General features: G+C 32.0%; 1 protein-coding gene across 1 annotated transcript; it reads right to left on the bottom strand.

The window, feature by feature from the left end:
- Positions 1-239: 239 nt before the first annotated feature.
- Positions 240-12,994, bottom strand: LOC132303157 (serine/threonine-protein kinase SRK2A-like). The gene is made up of 9 exons (XM_059800302.1): positions 12,661-12,994; positions 12,455-12,529; positions 12,208-12,309; positions 9,755-9,808; positions 7,634-7,726; positions 7,423-7,515; positions 4,716-4,820; positions 4,520-4,618; positions 240-827 (listed from the first exon to the last, which is right to left on the bottom strand). The coding sequence occupies exons 1-9, from the start codon at positions 12,778-12,780 to the stop codon at positions 495-497; spliced, it is 1,074 nt and encodes a 357-aa protein (XP_059656285.1). The 5' UTR covers positions 12,781-12,994; the 3' UTR covers positions 240-494.
- Positions 12,995-24,604: the final 11,610 nt, after the last annotated feature.

The raw sequence follows: 24,604 nt of genomic DNA, 5'->3' as shown, positions 1-24,604 counted from the left end.
CTGTAAATTAATTTAATTTCAAAAATATCATTATCTCTTTTTCTCTTTCTCTCTCTCTCTCTATATATATATATACTTATATGCATATACATTATATTATAAATATATGTTTCCGTGTATTATACTTATAATGCGCCCTGAAATTTTTTTCTCACTCCGTCACTGCGCACACACAAAAATCTAAAGTACTGGTGGGTATCTATATTGGCTTAATTTGACTTCTCACCTGTTGAAAGACCACGATACAAAATGTCCTTTCATCAACATGCATCAACATTTCCGTCTATAGTACAATATATGATAGATTATTAGATTACATGCCCAGTACCACAAAAGTTTATACACTAATCTCACAGAGTCAATTAAGTCCACAATCGAATAATCCCCGATTATGATGAAGTATTTATTCCTATTATACAAACAAATACGAAAAATCCTAATGCCACCAAGTTAATATTTCAAGTATCTGATAACAAAAACAAAGATGATGCTGCTCACCTGATATGAAATTCCCCACTTGCATGGACCGTCTTGACTGTCTTATCATAGACGTCTTCATCATCGTCTTCAACCTCTACTTCTTCATCCTCCACTTCTGCATCTTCGTTGTCATCCTCGTCCGCTCCCCAGCCAAAACCCCCCACGGGTCTAGATGATGGAGGTGGGTTTCTTGCCTCTCCCACAATTTTCATTATCTCGTCAACACTCTGAAGGGAAAAGCTTGGGTTATTTCGCTGGTAATACATGGCTTGAGCAGTCTCAGCAAGTTCCCTTGGCAAGTTCTTTAAGAACCATGGGTGGTTCTTGATTTCTTTGATTGTGAGCCTCTGCACATGATCGAGTTCCACAATTGCGTTATAGTGCAATACAAAATGCTCAATAGTTAGATCAAAAAAATTTATTCTGACAAATTCGTTGTCCTCAATGAGTCAATAGAAACAAGAGAATCTGTGGTAAAATATTAGGCGAGAGGTGCAGTCATAAGCCCGTATATGTAGATGTTATCAAGAAGCTACAATCGCAATATGAGTATGCATATATTTATTTTTTTTTCTTAATTTTTTCTATGTATCAAGATGCTACAATCGCAGGACAACACGGATACGCCGACACATTACAATCGCAATCCAACATAGATATGCCGAAACGTTAAATTTTAAAAAACGTAAGATACAGGCTCGACGTGGATATGGCTAATATAAATACAATTTTCATTTGTATATCTATTGAATAAGACAATGATATAACATTAATTAATTTATAATTTCTATACTAAAGTTACATAAGTTAGATATTGAAATTATTAGAATATCAAAAAGAATAAAATATACTATAATATTAAGATTCTATCTTGTCAATTTTATTTTATTTTATTATTATTATTTTTTTAAACATGTGTTTAACATCAATTTTATGGAAAAGGAGGTTGGACACTATAATATATGTGCATAATGTTGTTTCTAAGACTGTCATGTGTTTGCTTTATAAAGACAGAGTGTGGGATTTGTTGGTCTAAGTGTATGGAATGTGTTGACCAAGTAGTATCCAAGATGTGTCGGTCAAGTGTCTGAAACAATAAAAATTATATTTAAATTATGGACACGGCTAGGAAGTGTTAAAGATGTGTTTGGGGGTGTCCAAGAAGTGTCCGTGTTCAACAAGGTGTCGAACATAGACACGACACTTCATAAAAGTGTATGTGCTTCTTAGCAATTCTTTCTAAAACAGAAAATAGATTCCATAATGATTCAAGAAGAGTTTCATTTTTCAAATGAAGTTCCATGACACGGTTGGTTCATATCAATCATCAATCCATCAACTATTAGCTATAGGCCATGAACTTCACTCATAACATCATGACACCCTTGTAAGGATGAGTTGGTTCAAGTTTACATAACCTTTGAAAGAACTCAACTCTTAAGTTATAAAACTAGGACCATGTATTTAATTCATATCATTTGAATTGGTCTCTAGAATTATTGCACGAGTCTTTGAACTTAATTGTTTCAATCTTGAAAAGACTTCGTTGACTTTGACATGATCTTCAATTTGGAATATCGATCTATCAAATCTCATATGGAGAAGAGTCAAGGACCTTGTACCAAGTTGGTTAATCCAATGACATTTTCTTATGCCTGTACCATCCCCTAGAGATCGCCATTATTGTCCTTAACCTATTCTCTCTACAATCTATACTAAAATAAAGAAAGTTATACTACATTTGTGAAAAAGATGCCCTTTTGAGTATATCAGGGGTGACAATCTATTCCCAAGACACAGACAAGACATTAAAAACAATCACCACCATTATCATGTCGAGCCACATACCACCATTCACGACTGTGACATTTCACAAGTACAAGATCATCTACCGAGTACCGACCTTCACATGAGACAAATTTACTTTAGGAAGAGTTGAATTCAAAATCCTGCTAGGAGACCTTTAGTTGTCCAACAACGTACGCAGATTTCTACCTGCGTATTTAGATGACCTATATGAGACTAGACGATTCCTTGACCCTATGGAAAATCAGATGGAAGATAAAACCTGCAATGAAGAAGTAATGTGCTTTCCATCAACACTTTCTCAAATGTGAAGAAAAGGTCTATAAAATCATTAGTGACGGAGGAAGTTCAATAAACGTAGTTTCAAAATCAGTTGTTACTAAGACCTCTCTCTCTTTCCCTCTGCCCCCCACCTCTCTCTCTCTCTCTCTCTCTCTCTCTCTCTCTCTGTCTGCTAAACTTGATGATGGATCACTGATAAGAGGTTTTAGGAAAGGTCAAGCATTCTTACTACTCCACCTCTCCTTCGCCATCTACATCATTTTTCGCAACTGTAGAATTTTTATCCAATTTCTTGTCAGTCAGTAGTGTACTCACACATAATCATCAAGTGGTCAGACAGCATTGTATTCTTCTTATTTGGTTTGATGACTTGAAAACAAAAACAAAAAACATGAATGGGGATTGGATTGATGATAAAATAGAAACCTAAAATTTATTATGAGCGTCCCTTGGTAGTCTGCAGATTCCGTTACCCCAGACCCTGAAATAAGTAGTGGTTTTTTAGTAGTTGCAATAATAATTAACTCTATCACTTGGACTTGGAGAACAAAATTCAGGCTGTGATTCTGCTAATCTTTTGAATCAACAAAACCGGAGGCATGCAGCCCACTTGGTATCGTTTCAGTTGTTACACCTTCAATAAGTTCATCTTGAATAAATACACTAGAATCTGTTCCAAGACATGTTATTTTACATAGCATTCTAATATGACTTAAGAATTAAGCCTCTTCTCTAATTTCTGAGAACCTTTTGTCCAAAACTTTGAGGGGCCTAATATCTCCATGTAGTTATGCCCTGCTTAGCATGAAGCTCCATCTTTTAATGTAGTTAAACGACAACAAAATGGTTTTGAGGGAACAACAGTCATCTCTCAGTATGAAGGTTCAGCAAATTTATCAGGATGAAGTGCTTTTTAAGTGTCTGTTCCATGATTAATTGGAGGTTTCTATTATTTTGTGTACTTAAGGATCTATTGGTTTCTCAAGCTTGTAAGGTGTTTGTTTTCTGTGAATTCTTAGTCTTTTTGTTTTTTTCCCCCTTATCTTGGAGGAATTGAATTAATTGTTTTATTGTAGAAACAATAACCACTACATAATTTAGCCCATCTTCTTGGCCACTCCACCTCCCAAAAGTTGAAGATTAGTTATTATGTTTTAACATATGCTCAGTTGTTTCATCTATAGTAGAGACGCTTCAATATATTCAACTTCTGATCATCTATATTACTCTCTCAATCACTCTCCAGAGCAAAAGAACGAGAGGTATAGGGATTATAAAAATCTTTTTCTAGTAAATTTCTCGACTCTAAGCCAATTGCAAGGAACTATAATCCCCTTTTTGAGGCACCGTTGTTCTTTCTGCAAAATAAGATTTTTAATTTTGTGAAAAAAAGAGAGCAGAATTTCGTTAACATTAATAAAATGTTTGAAAAAATCATGTAAAAGTATTAATAATATAAAATGCTTTCAAGAGATGAAAATTCATTGAGGACAATCATAAATGTACTGAATGAAAATATTATAAATCAATATTGCAGTTCAAAAATTAGCTTATTATTATTCATGGTCGCCCCAAGTGAAGTAAATTCCAAGCACTACTAAAGAAGGGCACGACGCAAAAGAGAATAACAGTTTGCATTTAGCAAATTAACTAAATTGTCCCGAGTCAATAGACAGATTATGACACCATTTTATGCAAACAACGTACACTTCACAACTAGAAAAGCTCTGCATGCTACATTAATGCTTTAAGAACTACAAAGAATCTGAAAACAGGGATTGAAGGCCAAAAGGGTGTCTCCGGGACCTTTACCTAGTGTAACACATTTTTAGCACCATAATGGCGCGTTGAAGCGTAAGTATCCATAATTTACGAACAAGTCTTGCAGTTTTTCATAATATAATCAGGTTATAACATTTTAAGCAAGCTTATTTTTCAAACTGACACATACCCTGGAAGGATGTGCAACAAATATGCGAGAAAGCAGGTGTCTGCAATCTTGAGATATGTAAACATAGTCGGGGATTTTGTACTGAACAGCCATTATTCGCTGCAGAAACATAATAATACAAAACATAAATTGTCATGAAAATTAGGAGTCACATAAATATTTGGACAACCAATTCAAACCGGAGAGGCAAACTTACTCCAATTGTCTTTCTGAAATTCTTGGGGTCATCGGGGTCTTCAAAAGGGTATGCTCCCACCAACATTACATAGAGGGTCACTCCACATGACCATACATCAGCCAACTAAACACAAACAAGAAATCATACACATTTCAAACCAAGAACTAATTTAAATTTATTATCTGTATCAAGAATTGTAATTAAGAAGCTGGAGCATTATGTTAATGTGTTAAGTGAACTGGAAAGGTGAGGGAAAGAAGAATAGATATATATATATATATATAGTTCAAGAAACAGACTCATACTTGAAACAATATGTATGAGCAGCAAACTTCTACTAGAACTAATAGGTTTTAATGTAACAAAATAGTATTGAGTGATGTAAATTAGCTCTCTTTTATTGATAAAAGAATCCAGAACATTTAGTGAAGGATTAAAACTCACAAAATTCCCATGTACTATCATTTTTTTATTTAAACAGTTTTAAGGGTAAAATACATAAGAAAATCCTATACTTTGATTTTTTGACACTTTACCCCCAGTACTATCCAATCACCCGTTGTGTTAAATATGATTTTGTATTTACATAGTTTATTTTTATCAAAATAGCATAAATTATTGTTTATTTTTAATATAATAGATTATATAGTTTGCAATGTCCTATATTATTTATAAAATTATATTATACATATTAACAAAGTTAATTTTATATACATTATATTGTAATTTTCATGATCGTTGCCTATTTCTTATATGAATGGGGCCATAAATATACATCATATTATTCAATAAAATAAAAACACTATATATAATACACACTATACACAATTATTAGACTACACTTTCACATTATATAGTTTATATTATATATGTATTGTATAATATATTATAAATATTCTTATACTATATAATTAAAATCTCAAATATGTTATTTTTTTTATATAGGTATGTTACTTTATAAAAATTTATTTATTATATAATTACTAATATATTAATGTAATGTATTTAGATAGTTTTAATATTTAATAGATGTTGGGCATGAATAGGTACGTTGTCTTTTAATTTGCAGCAGCTTGATAAAGGGCATTTTAGTCATTCGAGAACCAAAATGAAGAGCACACGACGCCCACAAGAAATTACCATTTACTTTAACTGAGAACTAACGGAAAGAGAGTGATTCGATCACTTTTATGGCACAGGGAGTAAAGTGACGAAAAATGATAGTAGAATTTAACCCTTTAAATTCACGAGATAAACAAACAGACCGAGGAAAAGGCCATTAAAATAGAATTTGCAATTTACCATGTCATTTAACATGAATGGAATGATAATGTTAGTACTAGAGTAACGACAATAAAACAACTAATCCAGATCAGGACGGCTTGGGTGTTAGGTGAGTTGCCTAAGGTCCCGGCTAATAAAAAGGCCATATAAATTTTTATTTTTTTTTATATGTTATAACTTTTTAAAAATAATTATGTTACTTATTAAACATCAACAAATAGAGGGATTTGATATTGACCTAAAAGATTTCTATTGTTTATCACTTTCTTCTTTTTTTTTTTTCCGGACCCCTAATTTTTTCCTTATATATTATAAGCTACCTAAAAATTTTATTTTCTTCTATCATTAAACCTCAATCAATAGAAAATTTTAATATTGGGCCCAAAATATTTCTATATTTCTATTACATTTTTTTTTTTCCCTCTCTCTCATCCTTATTACACGAGGATATACACATACATATACATATATATTACTCCTTGTTATCATTACACTAACCATAAATATTATTACACCAACCATAAATATTATCCATTGTGGTGAAACTTGTGAAACTTTTTATATTTTTTTTAAGACACCTATTAACTCTTTTTCGTTTCTTTTTTCTTTTTTTCTTTTTTTTTTTTCTCCTCTCATTAATATATATATATTCATCTTCTTCATTCCTACAATTTACAACCTCACTCCGTCACAAAACTTTGAATGAATTTTTATTCTATTAAAAAAAAAATTTTGAAGTATTGAACCAAATTCTTCGAAATCAGTTTCAATCTATAACTTCAATTAATTTATAGTTTTATTAAATTTTGTTATCATAAAATTATTTATTTTGTTTGTGAGTTGTCATCATTTTTATTTATAGATGAATATGTATTTTAGAAAGTACATAGTCAATTAACTAACTATACAACTAGCGATTGAAAAAAATTTAATACTAAACTTAAAAATCACAAATCAAATAATGAATTTAAAAATCACAAAACAAATAATAAGCATATTAGTAGTATAAACATATGGGTAGACTCTATTAAAAGACCATTTTATATTTTTTTCTTTAAAGTCTCAAATTATATTGAGCCGCCTCTGAATTCCTGATTAAGGTGAAGCTCACCCAATTTCAAGCTATCCAAACCAAGGTGACTTCATCTCATTAAAAACAACCCTTTCAAAAATGAACAAGTCCTAACAAATTTTGGCGTTACATGTTACCAAGTACCACGGTGTCCAGACTTCAAATACGAACAAGCAAACCTTTAAATGGGCAACAAATCAACTTGTAACCTACATGAGCACATAGACCATATTTTTTATTTAACATTTTTTTATTATTTTTTTGGGACAATGACACCAAACTGAAAAAAAAAAATTAAATTAAATTTTAAACTGAATTTCTTTCGATTCTAATTTGAGACGACCAATTGGCAACATTAGTTTGAAATACCTTGCCGTCATATTCTCGACGAGAAAGGACCTCTGGAGCTATATAGGCGGGAGTTCCAACCGTGGATTTAGGTCTGGAATGCAGCAGAGACGACTGCAAATAGTGAAACAATAATATCTCAATAAATCAGTAACCATTCACCTTACACACACACACACACACACACACACACGTATGTTTATATATAGAGAGAGAAAATAAAAAACCTTACCTTTGAGTAACCAAAATCACAAATTTTAAGGCGTGGTGCAGGGCTTCCATCTAACAGCGTATTTTCCAGCTTTAAATCTCTATGGCATATTTGCTGCAAAAGAAGTGAAACTAAAATTACTAGTTTATTTTTACCGATAAGTCCTATCATATTTTAATAAATTTAATAATTTTTTTTTTTTTAATTTCACGTTTAAATTTTAAACCACTCAATTTTTTTAATTATTTATTTTTTTGAAAGGTAAGTGAGACAAAAAAAAAAAAAAAAAAAAAGAAAAAAAAACACACCCCATTCTCAATCATTTTAAAACTTTAAATTCCTCCCCATAGATAGTTTAAGGAGTTACATGACCAAAATTGATAGTTTAGGTGGTTTCATGAAATTAGGATTTTGGTACTAATACTAAAACATATAAAATAAAAGATTTTAATCACAAACTATCAAAAAATATATAGAGAGAGCTAAAATGGAAATACTTTTACAAAAAAAAAAAAAAAAAAATTGTTAAGAGTGTATAGGATTTTGATTATTTCTATACATTTTTATGATTTTTTATTTAATTTTTAATAGAAGAAGTTTATTTAACATTGAAGTTACAATTCCCAACTGTTGCACCCTTACCATTCCCAAGTCCCGACCATCACAATCCTATGTATCTATGGAATTTTCAACCTTATGTATCCTCTCAATATACAAATAAATCTTTGATATATTGAGTCTTTTAGTTAAAATATAGTTTTAGTCACCAACAGATCTGTGATCTAGCGGTACAAGGCTTCTACTTCCCAAAGGGTGGTCAGGGGTTCGAACCTCAATAGAGGCAATGTGGGTGCGTCCCAACTTGTCAAAAAAAAAAAAAAAAAAAAAAAAACAATTTATAGTTTTAGTCCCTTTTTCTAATATTTGCATAGGTTGTGATTTTTTTTTTTTTTTTTTTTTGAAAGGTAGTTTTATGCTATTTTAGTAACAATATACATGGTGGTGGATTCTGAGCTACGGGTCTATTCAGGGAATAAAAAAATTAGGAGGACCACTTATATTGTGTCAATATATATAAATACAAATAGATATTATTATATATAGATGGACTCTTGGACCCATATTTACCATTTCATAGAGTCAAAGTCATTATCTACTGAAAAAATAAAATTGACCAAAATACTAACATAGATATGAAAAAACACTTTTCATTATCTAAACTATCGTACTACTTTTAGGTACCATTTTTTATACAACGGAGATACCATTTTGTTTTTGTTTTTGTATAGACCATGTATGTGTACATAAAAAGTGTTACATAATGAAATGGAATGCTCAACTCTTGTGGTTGAGGTGTTAGCGGCCCAAAAAGCTCTCAAACGGGGGCTGTTCAGTGGGATTTTTTTTGCAAAACACTAGTGGAAGGGATTGTTAATATTGAATGTGACTCTTGAGTTTCATTTTCAATAATAGCTCCTATATTGCTCGCCTTGAAGCAAAAAAGGAACACAAAAAAAAAAAAACACAAATAATGGTGTTTATATGCATAAAAGTAGTATATTTGTGAACAAAAGTAGTACTTGCTTACATGAACCCCAAGGGGTTAGTTTAAATATATAAGAATTTGGTCATTGTGCCTCATGAAGTATTAAGTTTAAAATTTGAATCCTTTTGGGTGCAAACAACTCCTTAACGGGTGTAATGAATCGTATTTCTTAATATTCACGTCAGCATTTTAATCAAAGTCATTTTTTCGAAACATATGACTTTGACTCCATCAAATAGTAAATATGAATCCATAACATCATGTATTCGTAATAATTTGTATACAAATATTTATAATTGTATTTTATTATTTTTCTACACGAGAAATAACATCGAGAGAAAAATAAAAAGAAAAAATAGTTCAATATAGTATAATGGCTGAGTTTACATGTTTATTTAATGTTGAATAAGTCATTTGAGGACATTTTAATATAAAATGTTGATATACAAAAAAAAAAAAAAAAGTCTCATTATTCATCAGCTATTATTTCACCATGTGAAATTTACTAATCTTATTAAAAATAGATAATATTTAGGCATTTAAAGAGAGCAAAATAGAGATTTAAGCCATTCATTATGTATTTCATTTTACCATACCATAGCATGGCAAAAATTGACACCGGAAATCAACTGCTGGAAGAAATATCTGGCCTGAAAAGATTGAAAGAAACAACACATGTATGTGAGAATGTGTGAGAATTTGTCCCAAAATAGTGGAAATTAATGGATGTTTGGAGAAGAATAAAGAAACTTACCAAAAATAACTCACAGCACCCAAAAAAAAATGAAGTAACTTACCAAAAATAAATAAATAAGGGAGGTAAAGATTACAAGCAAACAGGTTTACGCCACTATTTACCAAAAGTGCTAACATAACGACAAATTTTATTCCACTTCCAATGCTAATTTACCAATTTATCCACAATAACAGTTCATTTGTTTTTTTAACGCACAAAGTGTGGTATGTCAATGTACAAAAAGTAGTTCATTTTTACATTTTCTTTTATTTGCATTTTCTTTTAAGGTGTTCTGATTGGAGGACCCCACCCTAGCAGTCCCGGGCGCAAAAAAATAGGATTTAAGTCACTTTTGCTTGAGTTTGTACAAAATGTAAAGTTATTATTCATCCATCCATGCACCAAAAGTATTAAATTTGTGGAACCCAAAAGTGATACAATCATGCACTAAAGGCACATATATGAAATAGGAGTGATACAAATATGGTATGATGTGCACTTGGGAAGTATGGATGCTTTGCGAAGAAGTTATGCCTGCGTCGTATTCGTATTAAATATCGATATTTTTTGAACACACGCTTAATACGTGTCCATTAGTATTAAAAATTAAATTTGATTATTTTAGACTTAACCAACACTTCTTCACACTCATATATTTCTAACACAAGTAGTAATTTTTAAAATAATATAAACACATTTTAAAGTGTTCAATTTTTTTTCTTTAAAAAAAATTAGATTATATATATGATCATAAGTGAAGTACAAAATAATGTTTGTCTCTTTAAAACAAAAATACTATCATGACAATTATGATATAAAAATCATTACAATAATGCATAATTTTATTTTCTAAATTATTTTAGAGTTACTCTTAGTATAAAATTTTAAAATAAAATAAATTTTATAATACTATTATATTGACGTTGTACTTGTGTCTATGTCTTACTATCTTTGTATTCCATATCTATGTACATGCTTCATAGATGTGCACTAGACATGACGTGCAATTTTTATTTTATTTTTTATTTTTATTTTTTCTATTTTCATTAACAATTCAATGCACCCAAAAATAGGTTAGTTGCAGCTTTCTTTTTCAAATTTATAATTTTACATTTATATTTGTCAGTATATACACATATATTAATGTATATGCATTGACGCCACCATGGGCCTAGAGGGGCATGCCCTGGGCCCATGCTAGCTTATTAAATTTTTTTATGTTTAATGTTTATATATTTTTTTTCTTAATTGATTTTAACACACAAATGTCTTTGCTGATGTTTGAACCTTGACCCAAATAGAGGGACTCTAGCTCATTACCTAATTGGTAATGTTTATAATTTCACAACATATATATATATATATATTTTCAAAAAATCCCTCTAATTCTTTTCTGCCCAGACTTCCCTGATTCCTCTTCATCATCATTTCAATTTCTCTTAAAAAAATTGCATTTTCTTTCTTGAAATAAACTCAAAAACTTTTTTCCTTTATAAATCTCTCATATATATATTTTTTCTTTAGGTAAAGTACAAAAACCACTTTTATATACCGGATGTGCAAAAACCCCCCTAGTTTAAAAAAAAAAGATACAAAAAAATAAAACAAACCTATATGCACAAATTTTATTAAGGGTATTTTGAGGAATTTTTTTTTTTTTTTTTTAAAAAAAAAAGAAGGAAAGAAAAGAAATTGATCAAAATTGACGATAAGGGGCCAATTTGCTACAAATTTTCAAATTATAGGAATTATATGCACATACTAAATGGTAAGAATGTTTCTTGAACAATTTTTTTTTTTTTTTTTTTTGCACTTTAAACATTTTCTTTTTACTAAAACTTTATTTTATCATATGCTAATATCCCCAAACTAAATTTCTGGCTCCAGCTATGTGTATGTACGGATACATTCATTGTATGATTTGTATCACAGTCTAATCTCACTGTCAAAATTTCTTCAAATAATTTCTCCACAAGTGATTTGATATACAGATAAAACACTTCGTATATCCATATACTCATTAAGCTTAGGTAGTGCACATAACGCATAACTAGGCAATCTCACAACCTTAATCTTCCTCTCGATCTCTACCTCAATACCTCAATCTAAAATTAATCCTTTGGAATAGGTTGCAGTTCTATTAAGAGATCTCTCTCTTTTTCTTCATATATAATCACACATATATATGTATCTATTTGAGGGGCTGAAAAGTCTCTTCAATCCAAAAATTTATTAATACTAAGAATTTTTATTTTTTATTTTTATGTTAATAATGGTAAATAAAATTATAAGAACATAGAAAGAGGAGAGGACCTCATCTTCACTGAATCTTCCGGCTGTGCAGATACGGTCAAAAAGCTCCCCGCCAGCTGCATACTCCATTACAATTGCTAGATGGGTGGGTGTCAACACCACCTAAACAATTTCAATGTCCAACTAATTAGAACAAAATTATACTATACGTGTGTGTGTGTATATATATAAAGAAGAAAAAACACAACAGAACAGAATAGCCATTAAAAGTAAATTAATTTTGAGAAATATATAATAATATAGTCACCTCCTTAAACCGAATTATATTCGGATGACAAAGGGATCTGTGATTTATAATCTCTCTGGCCACGTTTTCGTCAATCTACAAACAACCAGCAAGAAATTAAATCAATTAATTCCATATTAATTAGAAATTAAGATTAATTAGACTAACCTAATTACATTATATATTTATAAATAAAGAAAAAGAAAGTAAGAAAGAAAGTAAATTACCTTATGTCCTCTTTCAATGTATTTCATGGCAACAAGGTCTTGGGTTTCTTTGTGCCTCATAAGCCTCGCCACACCAAAGTTGCCGGATCCTATATCCTTCACCATCTCGTACTTGTCCATTTTTATTATTCGCTTGTTTTGTTCTTCAGTTTACTACTTATTGTTGTATGTATAGGGACTTAAATATATATATATGCATGAATGAATAAGTATATATATAGATGTGGTTGTGTGTGTGTGTGTATATATATATATGTGTATAGTAGATAGAGAGATAAGTAGGAGATCTTAAAGTGAGAGTGGGAAGTGAAGAACTATCTCTATCTTCTGTCACACACACACACATATACACACAGTTGGTGGTGGTGGTGGTGGTGAATAGAGAATGATGGAGAGCACGTGGGAGAGAGCATTAGGAAAATGGATGTCGGTATGGGATACCACATGGCAATTTGAATCTCCACATTCAATCAAAAGTTTCAAAACTACTCCATCATCAATAAAATATACATACATATATACATATATATATATATATATATATATTATTTAATTATTTATTTTGATTTGGATCTCCAAAAACGCCGTCCTGCAAGGCTGCAAGTTGAGACAACACGGTGCTGAGCTAATTTTGACTTTTTTAAAATGCGGTTTTGTAAAGCTTTACAGTGTGTTCGGTTTGGATCTATCAAAACAAATCTAGTAAAATTCCAACCATTTTAGGGAAATGAAGAAGAGTTTTCTAAAAAAACAAGAAACTTCTAAAAAAACTGTCATCTGAATACTCATTCTTTCTTGATTTTTCGTTTCTTTGTAATGACTAATGAGAGTTTCTACTTTTTATCATATATATATATATATATATATATATATATATATATTTTATTTCATTTTGATTTATTTTGTTTGAGATAGGTTCAGTTTATTTTGGTATTATATGTTCTGCCGATGCGCTCGATCTTAATTTCGACCTGAAGTTTTATCAAACACTAAAAAAAATAAATAAATAAATAAAAATATTTTACCTCAAAATAATAATAAAAATTCCCTAAATAAATAATTTACATCGAAACAAACACAACTAGTTTATAATTTTTTCACTATATGTACTATGCCTTCGTCGAAATTCGAACACTCAATCTCTACATTTGAAGAGAGTCAAACACTCAATCTCTTCAATTAAATACACATTCATAAAATATGAAAAAGGCACCAGAGGGAAAGAATTTAACTTTTAAATCTATTTATTTTATAATTTTTTATAAACAAATGATTTGTTTTTGTGAGTCTCTGAATCTAATAGTATTAGTGTTCATCACAATAGTTATTTTATTTTTGTTTGTTTCTTATGTGTTTTTATTTTTTATTTTTTCACTGTTATATATATATTAAACAACTACAAGATGAGAGCAACTAAATTAATGCGGTCACACCTCACCTTAGAACAACAATAAATTAAAGCGTTTTGTTTCTTCTCATATGATATTTTATACCGTGTTCAGACTTCACCTTTCTTCTTTGGAAGGTTGTAGTCTTGTAGAGATGAATACAAATATATATATACATACATATATATATATATATAATAAAATAAAATAAAAGATAATATTTATATACTTACTAATGAGACGAGAGATGCTCATCGTGATTTTCGCATCACACATGCATGCGCATGGGTCCCGGCCCATCCACTCATCAAATTCTTAACTTTCTTTAAGTTATGATGATTGGAAAGCAATTATTAAAATCAAGAAAAGAATACATTTTTTAATTTGTCCAACGGAATATAACTTTGATGAGGAAAACAGAATAAATTATCAATTTATTAGTGATATAAATATTAAATTGATCCATCAGGGTGTATAGAACTCAAAATTGAAAGAAAGGGAAGCACAATTTTCAATCTATTTATGGATGTTAATTGCATAATTTTAATTGAATAAAACAAAATACTTTAAATGATTTTTTAGATTTTTTATTCACGAGAAGAATCAATGAATTTATTTTTTTATTTTTTTTAAATTGCACCTATGCAGAAGTGGGTTGTGAAGTATATCTCAATTAAACAAATAAAGTGGAAGTAAAGCAGATATGACAACACCAATCTTTTTCTTTTCCAGAAAACTGAGCAAGAAAAATTTACAAAACTAGCCATCTCAGGCAAATTAATACACTCCCTATGACTTGATGTTCCCTGATCCCATGACCTTTAGAATCATCGGCAACACTCTTCCACGCGCAACACAATCACCTTACAATGATTTGCTTTTCAAAGTGACCGATTGCCTTTTTTTTCCCACAGCCACCTAAAAATAAATTAGTTCAGTAACTCTGTTGTTGCTATATTGAACTAAGTGTAAAAGTTAAATGAAAAATGAGGGTGGACCCACCAAGATCAAGTAAGTAGACCGGCTTCAAGTTAAATGAAAAATGAGGGTGGACCCGCTCTGGGCATAGCTGTGATGGTTGGAGCTTGGAAGTAGGTTTGAAATGGCCGGTGTTCGACTCTTCCTAAACCATCTATTCCTCTCGATTGACTGCTGCGCGTGTTGAGGGGCCGGTGCGCGTGGCTCGATTGACTGCTGCGCGTGTTGAGGGGCCGGTGCACGTGGCACAGATTTGTAACTTGGGGTGGGTCCCTAAGGGGCCCTGCCCAGGGGAGTTCCTGTTTCCTAAAAATAAAAAATAAAAAAATAAAAAATAAAGGTGGACCCAACATCAAGTAGGTAGACTGGCTTTAATATTTTTTTTTTTTTTTTTTTTTTTTTTTTTTTTTTTTTTTTTTGTTGAAATTTTTACATATAAATGGATTTAGGGGCCTATACTTCATCATTGATTTAGTCAAAATCCTATATTTTTCAAAAACATGTGCTTGACCTATAAGATGACATGACACATGAATTTTTACTGTTTAAAGTCTGTGTTCCCTAAAATGCCCTTCTCCCTATTTTTTGTGTTTCTTAAAATGTCCTTCTCCATATTTTTATACATTTACCTTATTGGAGCCCTAACACTCATAATCCCATTCGTGCAGCCCTCTCTCTCTCACCCTCTCTGTAATAGCGATCAACCCTCACCCTCACTTTCATGCAGAGCCCTCTCTTTCTCTCTGTAACAGCGATCAGCTTTAACCCTCACTCATAATCCCATTCGTGTAGAGCCCTCTCTCTCCCCCTCTCTCTAACAGCGATTTATGCATAGCCCTAACCCTTATTTGTGCGACCTCTCTCTCCCCGTCTCTGTAACCTAGCGAAGCAGCATCCCCACTTCTCCACTTCATTTGGGTGGATCTCCCCTTCGTTTGGGTCGCTGTGCTTCTGTGAATTGGCAAGTACTTTGTCTCTATCTCTGTCTCTCTCTCTCTCTCTCTCTCACACACACACACCCCCGTTTTGGGTGGATCTCCCCCTCCCTGTTTTAAGCAACTTTTAGTTTCAGTAATTTGCTCAATTGATTGTGTACTTAAACTTTGACCCTCAAAGTTTACAATTTAAGGTAATTTACATGTGTCAATTGGTATCAAATTTATATCACAAAGATAATTCAAAATTACTTCAAACTATAGCTCCACTGAATTAAGATTTTAGACATTATAGATAGTTCAATATAGTTCGAACTATAGTTCCTGAATTAAGAATTTTTAATTATTTTTAGGCATATTAATACTTAAAAATGCTTCTACATATTTCAATCTATTTAATTTGGTTCTAACACATTCATCTATAAGCTCAATCATCCGAACAAAAGAAACCATTTTCGCTAGTGCTGATTACATCAACTGTGTATTTGTGTGTGTTCTTTGGTACAAAGATCAGAGGGAGACATTTAGTGGGGAACAACTAATTCCTTTCATCAATGATGTTAATTAAGAATATATTGGTCCTGCATGATAAATTAGTTTAGTTTAGGGTACCCCATAACATATAAAATGAAGATGCCTCTCCTTTGTTATGTGATGTGCATTGCCATGACCGACTTTTGCATCAAACTACCAAATGACGCCTATTTTAAACTATAACATGCAAACTGAGTTCCCAAACAGAACCCATCAACAAATGACTTGGACTACATTTATCATATTGGATTATTATCAGTTCTTTCTACTAAACAGAGTGAGATGTGATGCTAAACTGCCGAATGCCTCTCTGTTGTGAAGTGATTTTATTCCATTTCACAACCCCCCCCCCCCCCCCCCTCCCCAAAAAAAAAAAAAAAAAAAAAAAAAAAAAAAAAAAAAAAGACAGAACAAAGAGTGCATTTTAAAGATGATTCCTTTTCTTGTCATGTAATGTGGCTTTCTATGACTGATGATAATCAAACAAGACACAGAGATATAATATATTTGGCTATTAGCATTGGTAATTACTCAAGCCATGAACAAATAGAAACAAAAGATGTCTTTACTTACTAGCTACAAATACCATCTTCTCACCATCTCCTTCTATCCAAAGAAAATTCTCCACCAATGAATCAAAGTCCTCCTTAATAGTTGCTCGATCCTTTAATTATTAGGGATTTTTACATATAAATGGGCTTAGGGGCCCATATTTACTCATTCATTAAGTCAAAGTCCTATATTTTCAAAAAAATGTGTTTGACCTAAAAGATGACATGGCACATGAATTTTTACTATTTAAAGTTTGTGTTGTCTAAAATGCCCTTCTCCCTATTTTCTATAGAGTTAGGGGAAATATTCAATAGGATGATTGTTAGGGACGTTTATTCTCCTTGTAGAATTTACATTCAATTTTGAAATATATACTGTGAATTAAGTTGAATTTTACCAACTGAAATTTAGTGACTTGATTAGTTAAGATTACACTCAGGATAAATTTAAAACAATCAATGATTTAGAAGAAAATAAATAAATAAATAAAAATCCCGGTTAAGCAATTGTACAAGTGAAAAAGATTGACATGCCCAACTAACCCCGATCAGTTTTAAAGTCTCACTTGGAAGCCAATAGAAGCAAAACAACAAATGGAATGACTAAGGCTCAAAATAAGATCAATTAAGGCCCAAGTTTAAATAACCGTTTTGAGACTCAACTGAAGAAACTTCTTCTTACAATTCAATTATGCTTTCACTTTAAAAATGTTAAAAGATTTAGATTTGTGGAATTGAAGAGTTTTGTTTATATTAATGTATTTTTTTTCTCTAATTATATTTATTTGTGGGTCAGTTCAATTTGGGCGCTTAATGGGTAATTGATTGTGTGTTTAAACTTTGAATGTCCAAGATTTTTTTTTTAATTTTTAATTTTTTGGTAATTAGCATGGTGAAATTTCTCTCACTTCGATCTCAATGTTTCTATTGCTATATAATTAGCCACATGTTTTTTTTTTTCCTTTTATATGTTCCATTGGGTTAAGTGATGCTTTATATATGCTTTCTCTAAGTGTGTTTTACCTATCATTAATGTACTTATTTGGATTAATTCTGAGGAATGTGTATTGAATTAATGAATTAAGAATACATGAGTACTCCTAAGTACTTGTGTAAGCTAGCAGATTTCAGAGTGAATATTTTCAACATGTAATTTGTAGAAGTGCAAATTGGTAAATTTAAGTTAAACTTGATGATTGATTAACTTAATTGATTTTGAAGACTTTAGGTAGGTGGCAATATGATAGCAAGACATGTACTCTAAGTAATTTTTTTTTTCTTTTGTACTGCTAAATGTTTGGATACTAAGGTCTCTAAATTACATTATTTAATTATGATCTTTATTTGTTTTATATTTCATTATTTTTTTGAACTTTATATTTAGTTTTTTTTTTATATTATATTATTTTATATATATATATATATATATATATATATATATATATATATTACTAATGAGTCAATTTTCAAAGCAGTTGGAAAAATGGATGAGAGATAAATTGTATGCTTATGTCGAATTGATGGAAAAATTGACAAAAATGAGAATGGGGAAATTACATACATCAGCGGTGTCATAGACCTCTTATAATAACCACAACAACAACATATGAATCATTTATAATGAGTTACGAGAACGTTCATCTTCAAACATGAATGGTAAATTCATATATTATACCACCGAATCTAACAAGAATGAACTTTTGAGGATGACGGGGGAATCTAGACTTAAAGTGATGCTTCTAGTGAGTGATCCCATGCTAAAAGTATATGTGAAAGATGCAACGCCTGTAATTGCATCATGCACAATTCCAACTAAACATACTGAGAGGTAAGACAGATATATGTAGAGTAATACATTAATGCATGCGTTGCATATGTTATACGATTTTTAATATACTTTTTTGTCCACTTGTAGACAATTTGTTGAAGCCACTAGCTACAATGTATTGCCAATTTGTCTTCCGTAGAGTGTCGCGTCAACGTCTTCATTTCCTCCAAGAAATGCGCATCGGCATTCTTTCTGACACATTGATGACATTCTTTGCGAGGATTAACTTTTTGAAACCCAAATGATTTCAAAGATGCACTCATTTTGTTTGGTCTTCGTAATCATTTTTTGGTTCAAGTACTTGGACAATAGCAGAAAATATTATTGAGTTGTGTGCGAGGTTAATAATTGTCCATGAAAATTGTCAGCTGGTTGTGAAGGAAGTGGTGATATAGTGAGAATCAAGCAGTTTAATAATGTTCACACTCACACTGCTCGAGACATTTCAGATTATAAAGCCATTTTTTGGTCGAAGGAAATGGGTTGAGCTATTGTGAACAAGGTTAGGGACAGTTCTAAATGTATTCCCAAGACTATTTCCATAGACATAAGCGGTGACTTTTCTATTGGCATGACTTACATGCCATCGTAGAGAGCTAAGGATTGTGCACATCATATCATTGAGGGTAATCCTGAGGATAACTATATTTTAGTCCCATGGTTGTGTGACCAAATAACAGAATATATTCCCAGGACAATTACATCGTGGGAGTGCACGGATAATATGAGATTTAAGTGAGTGTTTGTAGCTTATGGTGCTCCATACGAGGTTTCATCAACTATTGCAGGCCCATATTAGCAATTGATGCTTGCCACTTGAGTGGTAATTATAAAGGCACAATGCTTGGTGCAACGGGGTACGATACGAATGGTGGCTTGTGGCTTTTGGCATATGTTATTGTTTCTTCTAAGAATGATGATGATTGGCATTGGTTCTTGAGCAAGGTGAAAGAGATTCTAGATGGACGCATTCTGACAATCTTAACTGATAGGCATCCAAGCCTAATAAACTGTATTAGAGATATTTTTGGCTCCCAGTACCACTCATGGTGTCTTCGTCACCTAACGGTGAATTTTTCTACATCCATTCTTGGGAGACAAAGTTTAGGATTGAGGGCTTCGGGTAAAGAGCATGCGAAAAAATTACTCAATAAAATTGCATATGCTCGAACTATAAACGAGTATGAGAATGCATTGGCTGCCATACGGGTATTTCGGGGGGAGTTATATGATTGGGTTTTGGCGAATTCACCTAAACATTGGTCAAATGCTATGTTTACTTCCAAGCATTGGGATAAATTATACACCAATCAAGCAGAGTCCTTCAATCACAAGGCTGATGGATACACACATGCAAAGACTTAGCAATTTTTTTATACCAAAAGAGTTTGGATGTTCAGAAGTGGACTATCCTAGTTAGGAATCATATTGAGGAGAAAATCCAAAATGAGCAAGAGTTAGCACTTGGTTTTAAGTTAATGCGTGTTTCGCCTACTAAGTGTACAATATATGATCGAAACAGAAGACCATTCAGGGTGGTATTGGGCAGTGAAAAGTCTTGTAGTTGTTTGAAGTGGACCATGAGTGGGATTCCTTGTTTGCATGCATGCTATGCCATCTATAAATCATCTTTAAATATTTGTGAGATAGTTGATATAATGACCAGGTCTTTTTCCTTCCTTTCCTTCTTCTCGGATTTTCACGGATATTTTTTTTTTCCGTTGTCCTTTCCTTTCTGAGTTCGGTTTTTCATCACTTAGTATCGTCTCGAGTGCTCTGGAATGATTTCTGAGACTTTTTTCTTTGGATTGACAACTTCCTTTGAGGACCGAGTCATTTTCATATTTTCACTTTTTGGACACTATTTACTTTTCGTCATTTTTCCCTATTTCGTCATTTTCCTGTTTTGTCTTTTTCCCGTTTATCACTTTGTTGGCATAACCTCACTTCTTGTGCTCGGAGTTGGGTTTTGACATCACGTACCTTCATCTTGAGTGGTTTCCACGAAATACGTATGTTTACCTTTGTAGTAAAGTACCCTGGTTGCTCCCGGTGCCCATAGGGGTATGGATGCATAGTTTTACAGAATCTTTTTTTCTTTTTTTGAGGTGTTTTTCGTAAATATCTTTTGAAGATATTTTATTTCAGGGGTTTTTAAGAAAATATTTTTGGAAGATATTTTCATTCTGGGCCATTGTGCAGTTTTCACTTTTTGGAGGGGTTATTGTGCAATTAATGAAAGTTATTGCTAAATGCCTTGTTTTGAGCCTGGATCCTCGTACTGGATTCATTTCACTTTTCATCAAGTCGTGTACTCATAGAATTTCCTCCTGGTCCTTGTTCGGGGCATAACTTTCTGCTCGGGACTCGTCGTTTCTTCCATTATTCATATTTTCTTATTTTGAATACTTTTTGTTCATGGAGTTTTTTCATTTGAGCACATCTGCTCAAATTTCACTTTTCCGGACCCGGCGGGGCCCGTTCGGGGCACTTTTAGGGTTTTCCTATAAAAGGGGGGGTGAGATATTTCATTTTTCATCTTCTCATCTCTTCATGGACGACCAGAAGCTGCCATGGCAACCCAAGGGGGGCTGCCACCCTTCTTCTCTCAATTAAACCTCCTTCCCTTTATTAAAAAGTCATAGGGCATTTGCGCTTTGTGTTTGTCTTGACTACGCGCACCTTTCCCCCTTATTAGAACCCGTTTTTGGCCAATTTTTGAGTTCGAGTTTGAGGTCAAGTTAGAATTTTGGTAGGTCCTCTTTGGAGTTTAATGTTCACGGCGTTATCCTCGACAAAACCCCGAAGTATCGTCGGATTCGGAGCCGTTTCATTTTGGTGGCTTTTGAGATTTTCATCTCAAATTGAGATAGGGGACGTTTTAGGATTATGTATGTGTTGTATTAAGTATTTTTCATGATCATACAACTTGGTTTCATGCCTAGTATCAAATGTAGAAAATTAGTATTATTTATTTCTTTATATAAGATTTAATCTACAAGGATGTATATAGCTTAGAATTGAATTATGGCATGATGATAAATTATGTTTTAATATATTTGTTAACATATATTAAATTGGGATTATTTGAATAAGAATTGCACTTTTTATTTAATATTTTTCTTTTGTGAAAGATTAATTCCCATGGTCGTACCTTACATGAAATTAACTTGTGATATACTTTTAAATTATGTCTTGGCATGTTCTTTAACATACTTTAATTTGAAAGCATTTGGATGAGTATGAAAACCTAGAGATTTTAATTAAAAAGATTAATTAAATTTTAACTGTTGGTTCCATTGGCTTAATTAAGTTTTTATTTAGATATTGGTGATGACTAGGACTTGTATACTAACATATATTAAATTGGGACCATTTGATATTGTTTTAGAATTTAGGGATTTGATTATCATGATTTAATTAAATTCTATTTTATTGTTCCAATGGCCTAATTAAGTTTTCGATTTGGTATATGTAATGACCATGCTATGTTATTTAACATGTATTAATTAGGGGCCATTTGATTGAGATTTGAAACCTGGGGAAATTAATTAGGTTATGTAATTAATTTCCGTTTTTATTGCATTAATGAATTAATCATGTGTTGACATTGATAATATGTTTAAAGCATGATTTTTGACTTATAATGGAATTATGAGTTTATGTTTTCAATATTGGAATATATTGTTATAGCGTGTAACGAATTGCACACTGAAGATTCGGCATGTGATGTTATTATAGAGTATAACGAGTCGCACACTGAAGATTCGACATTGTCATCCTATAGTAGTTGTGGATTTAGAACATGTATTGTGTGGTTTCAACTTACTTGTGCATGAAGGTAGTTTCGTGCTTTATATATATATTTCGTATATAAGTTGTTAACTTATTTATTTTGGAGTCACTTGGGACATTGTTACTGAGACATGGCTAGAGTTTGGCTCTAGTGCCGGAGGTATGAGTTCTCCCCATTTATAGTACGCACTTAGGGTGGTATTCCCAGCGGGTTAATGCCCGGAATAATCAGAGTTCTTGGTATTATCCAAGATTTGATGTCCAAGTCTCCCATTTTTGTTTTCGCATTCAATTCCAAGTTGACAATCATGTTTAAATTGTGACTTGTGGTTTTGGCTATTGGTGATTTTGATGTTGTTAAGTACATCCATGTTTAATGATTTTAATGAATCATTATAAATTTTGATGTTGTTAAGTACATCTATACCTTATGATTTTTGATGAATTATTGTAAACTTTGATGTTGTTAAGTACATTATGTTGCATTATTCAAATGTAGCTTAGGAATGATCTTATAGATTTATTTGGGACATAGACGTTAGGTGGCATAACCCACTTTTGTCGTTTTCGTATTTTAGATTTCAAGTTGATGACTTTGAGAATCTATATTTTGTTGCTTTGTATAGTATGCTCTTATATTGTTTGAATTGTATGAATGATGTGATTTATGCTAGAAATGATCTAAGGTAGCTTAGAATGCTTCTTGAGTCTCACCTTTGACATAAACGCTAGGTTGAATGAACCACAATGATTAAATCATGCAAACTTGTAAAACGTTAGGTCGATGCATGCTCATTTCCTACGAGTAGCTTTATGTTGCTCACCCTAAAGTTACTGGGGCATATTTCAGGTACAGGGTTCAAGATTTGGAGAATTACACTTGCTTCGGGTGATTTGCCGAATTAAAGTTTCTTTTGATGCATTACCATTCACATGCAAGTGTTAGCATGCTTGAGTTTTGTCTATGAAAATGTAATTTTTCTAACTTGGAGGTTCGATATGTCAAATGTTGTAAATGATTTGTAATAAGGCCATAGGCCATTGTAGCACATCTATTTTATCATATTACATACACTTGCATGCTCACTTTGGCAAACAATACCCTTCTTAATGAAACAAAAACTTAAGGTTGCATTTTTTGAGTTTTTACCCTATTCTGTTCCAGGGGCATTTTGAGTATTTCACAATGTGTTTTTTTTTCATTTTTCCCCATAATGTCAGGTAGAAAACTCAATTTCAGAGGGGGTTTCTTCTTTGTGTTTTTCCAGAAAACGTCATCTTGGCCCTCAAAAACCCATTTTTTTCCGAAAAATCCTTGTTGCCAGGTTTTTGCTGATTTTTAATACAAGTGTACTTGGTACTATTCATCAACTTTTTTTTGAAAAGTGTGACGACCAATTTAAAACTTTTGGGGGTCTTGTGGGTGTATTTTAAGATTGTATTTTCAATTTAGGTAATTTAAAAACCTCCCGAAGCCCTATTTCCTTTCCTTGGGCAGCAGCTCGGAAGGATTTTTACCCTCTTGACCTGATTTTCTTGGGGGCATTCTGGGCATTTAGTAATACATTTTTTTTTTTTTGTTTCCGGCCACATTGCTAGGTAGAAAATTTGATTTTAGGGGGGGTTTCTTCTTTGAGTTTTTCCAAAAAAGTCCGTTTAGATACTCGTTTTTACTCTTAGTTGCAGCAGCAGTGGGTCAGTAGCACCGTGACTTCATGGAAGGTCACATTGGTGTCTAGGGATAGTTTATATCTCTATAGACTTTGGTTTTTATCTTTCGCTTCCGTATTTTGGATCCGTTATCGGGTCAACTTTCGGTTCATCACTGACGCACCGGGTTGTAAAACTTGGGCCGTCACAGTTGATCCATGGTTTAGGGTTGAAACACATCAAAAACTATGCGAACATCTCATGTCTTATGTTCCCATGCATGAT

The sequence above is a fragment of the Cornus florida genome, unplaced genomic scaffold (assembly GCF_030987335.1).
Source record: "Cornus florida cultivar Cherokee Brave unplaced genomic scaffold, ASM3098733v1 CherokeeBrave_3.0.0_Hap2_Chr04, whole genome shotgun sequence".
Classification (NCBI taxonomy): Eukaryota; Viridiplantae; Streptophyta; class Magnoliopsida; order Cornales; family Cornaceae; genus Cornus; species Cornus florida.
The sequence above is the reverse complement of the archived record's forward strand: the minus strand, read 5'-3'. Positions and strand labels throughout refer to the sequence as shown.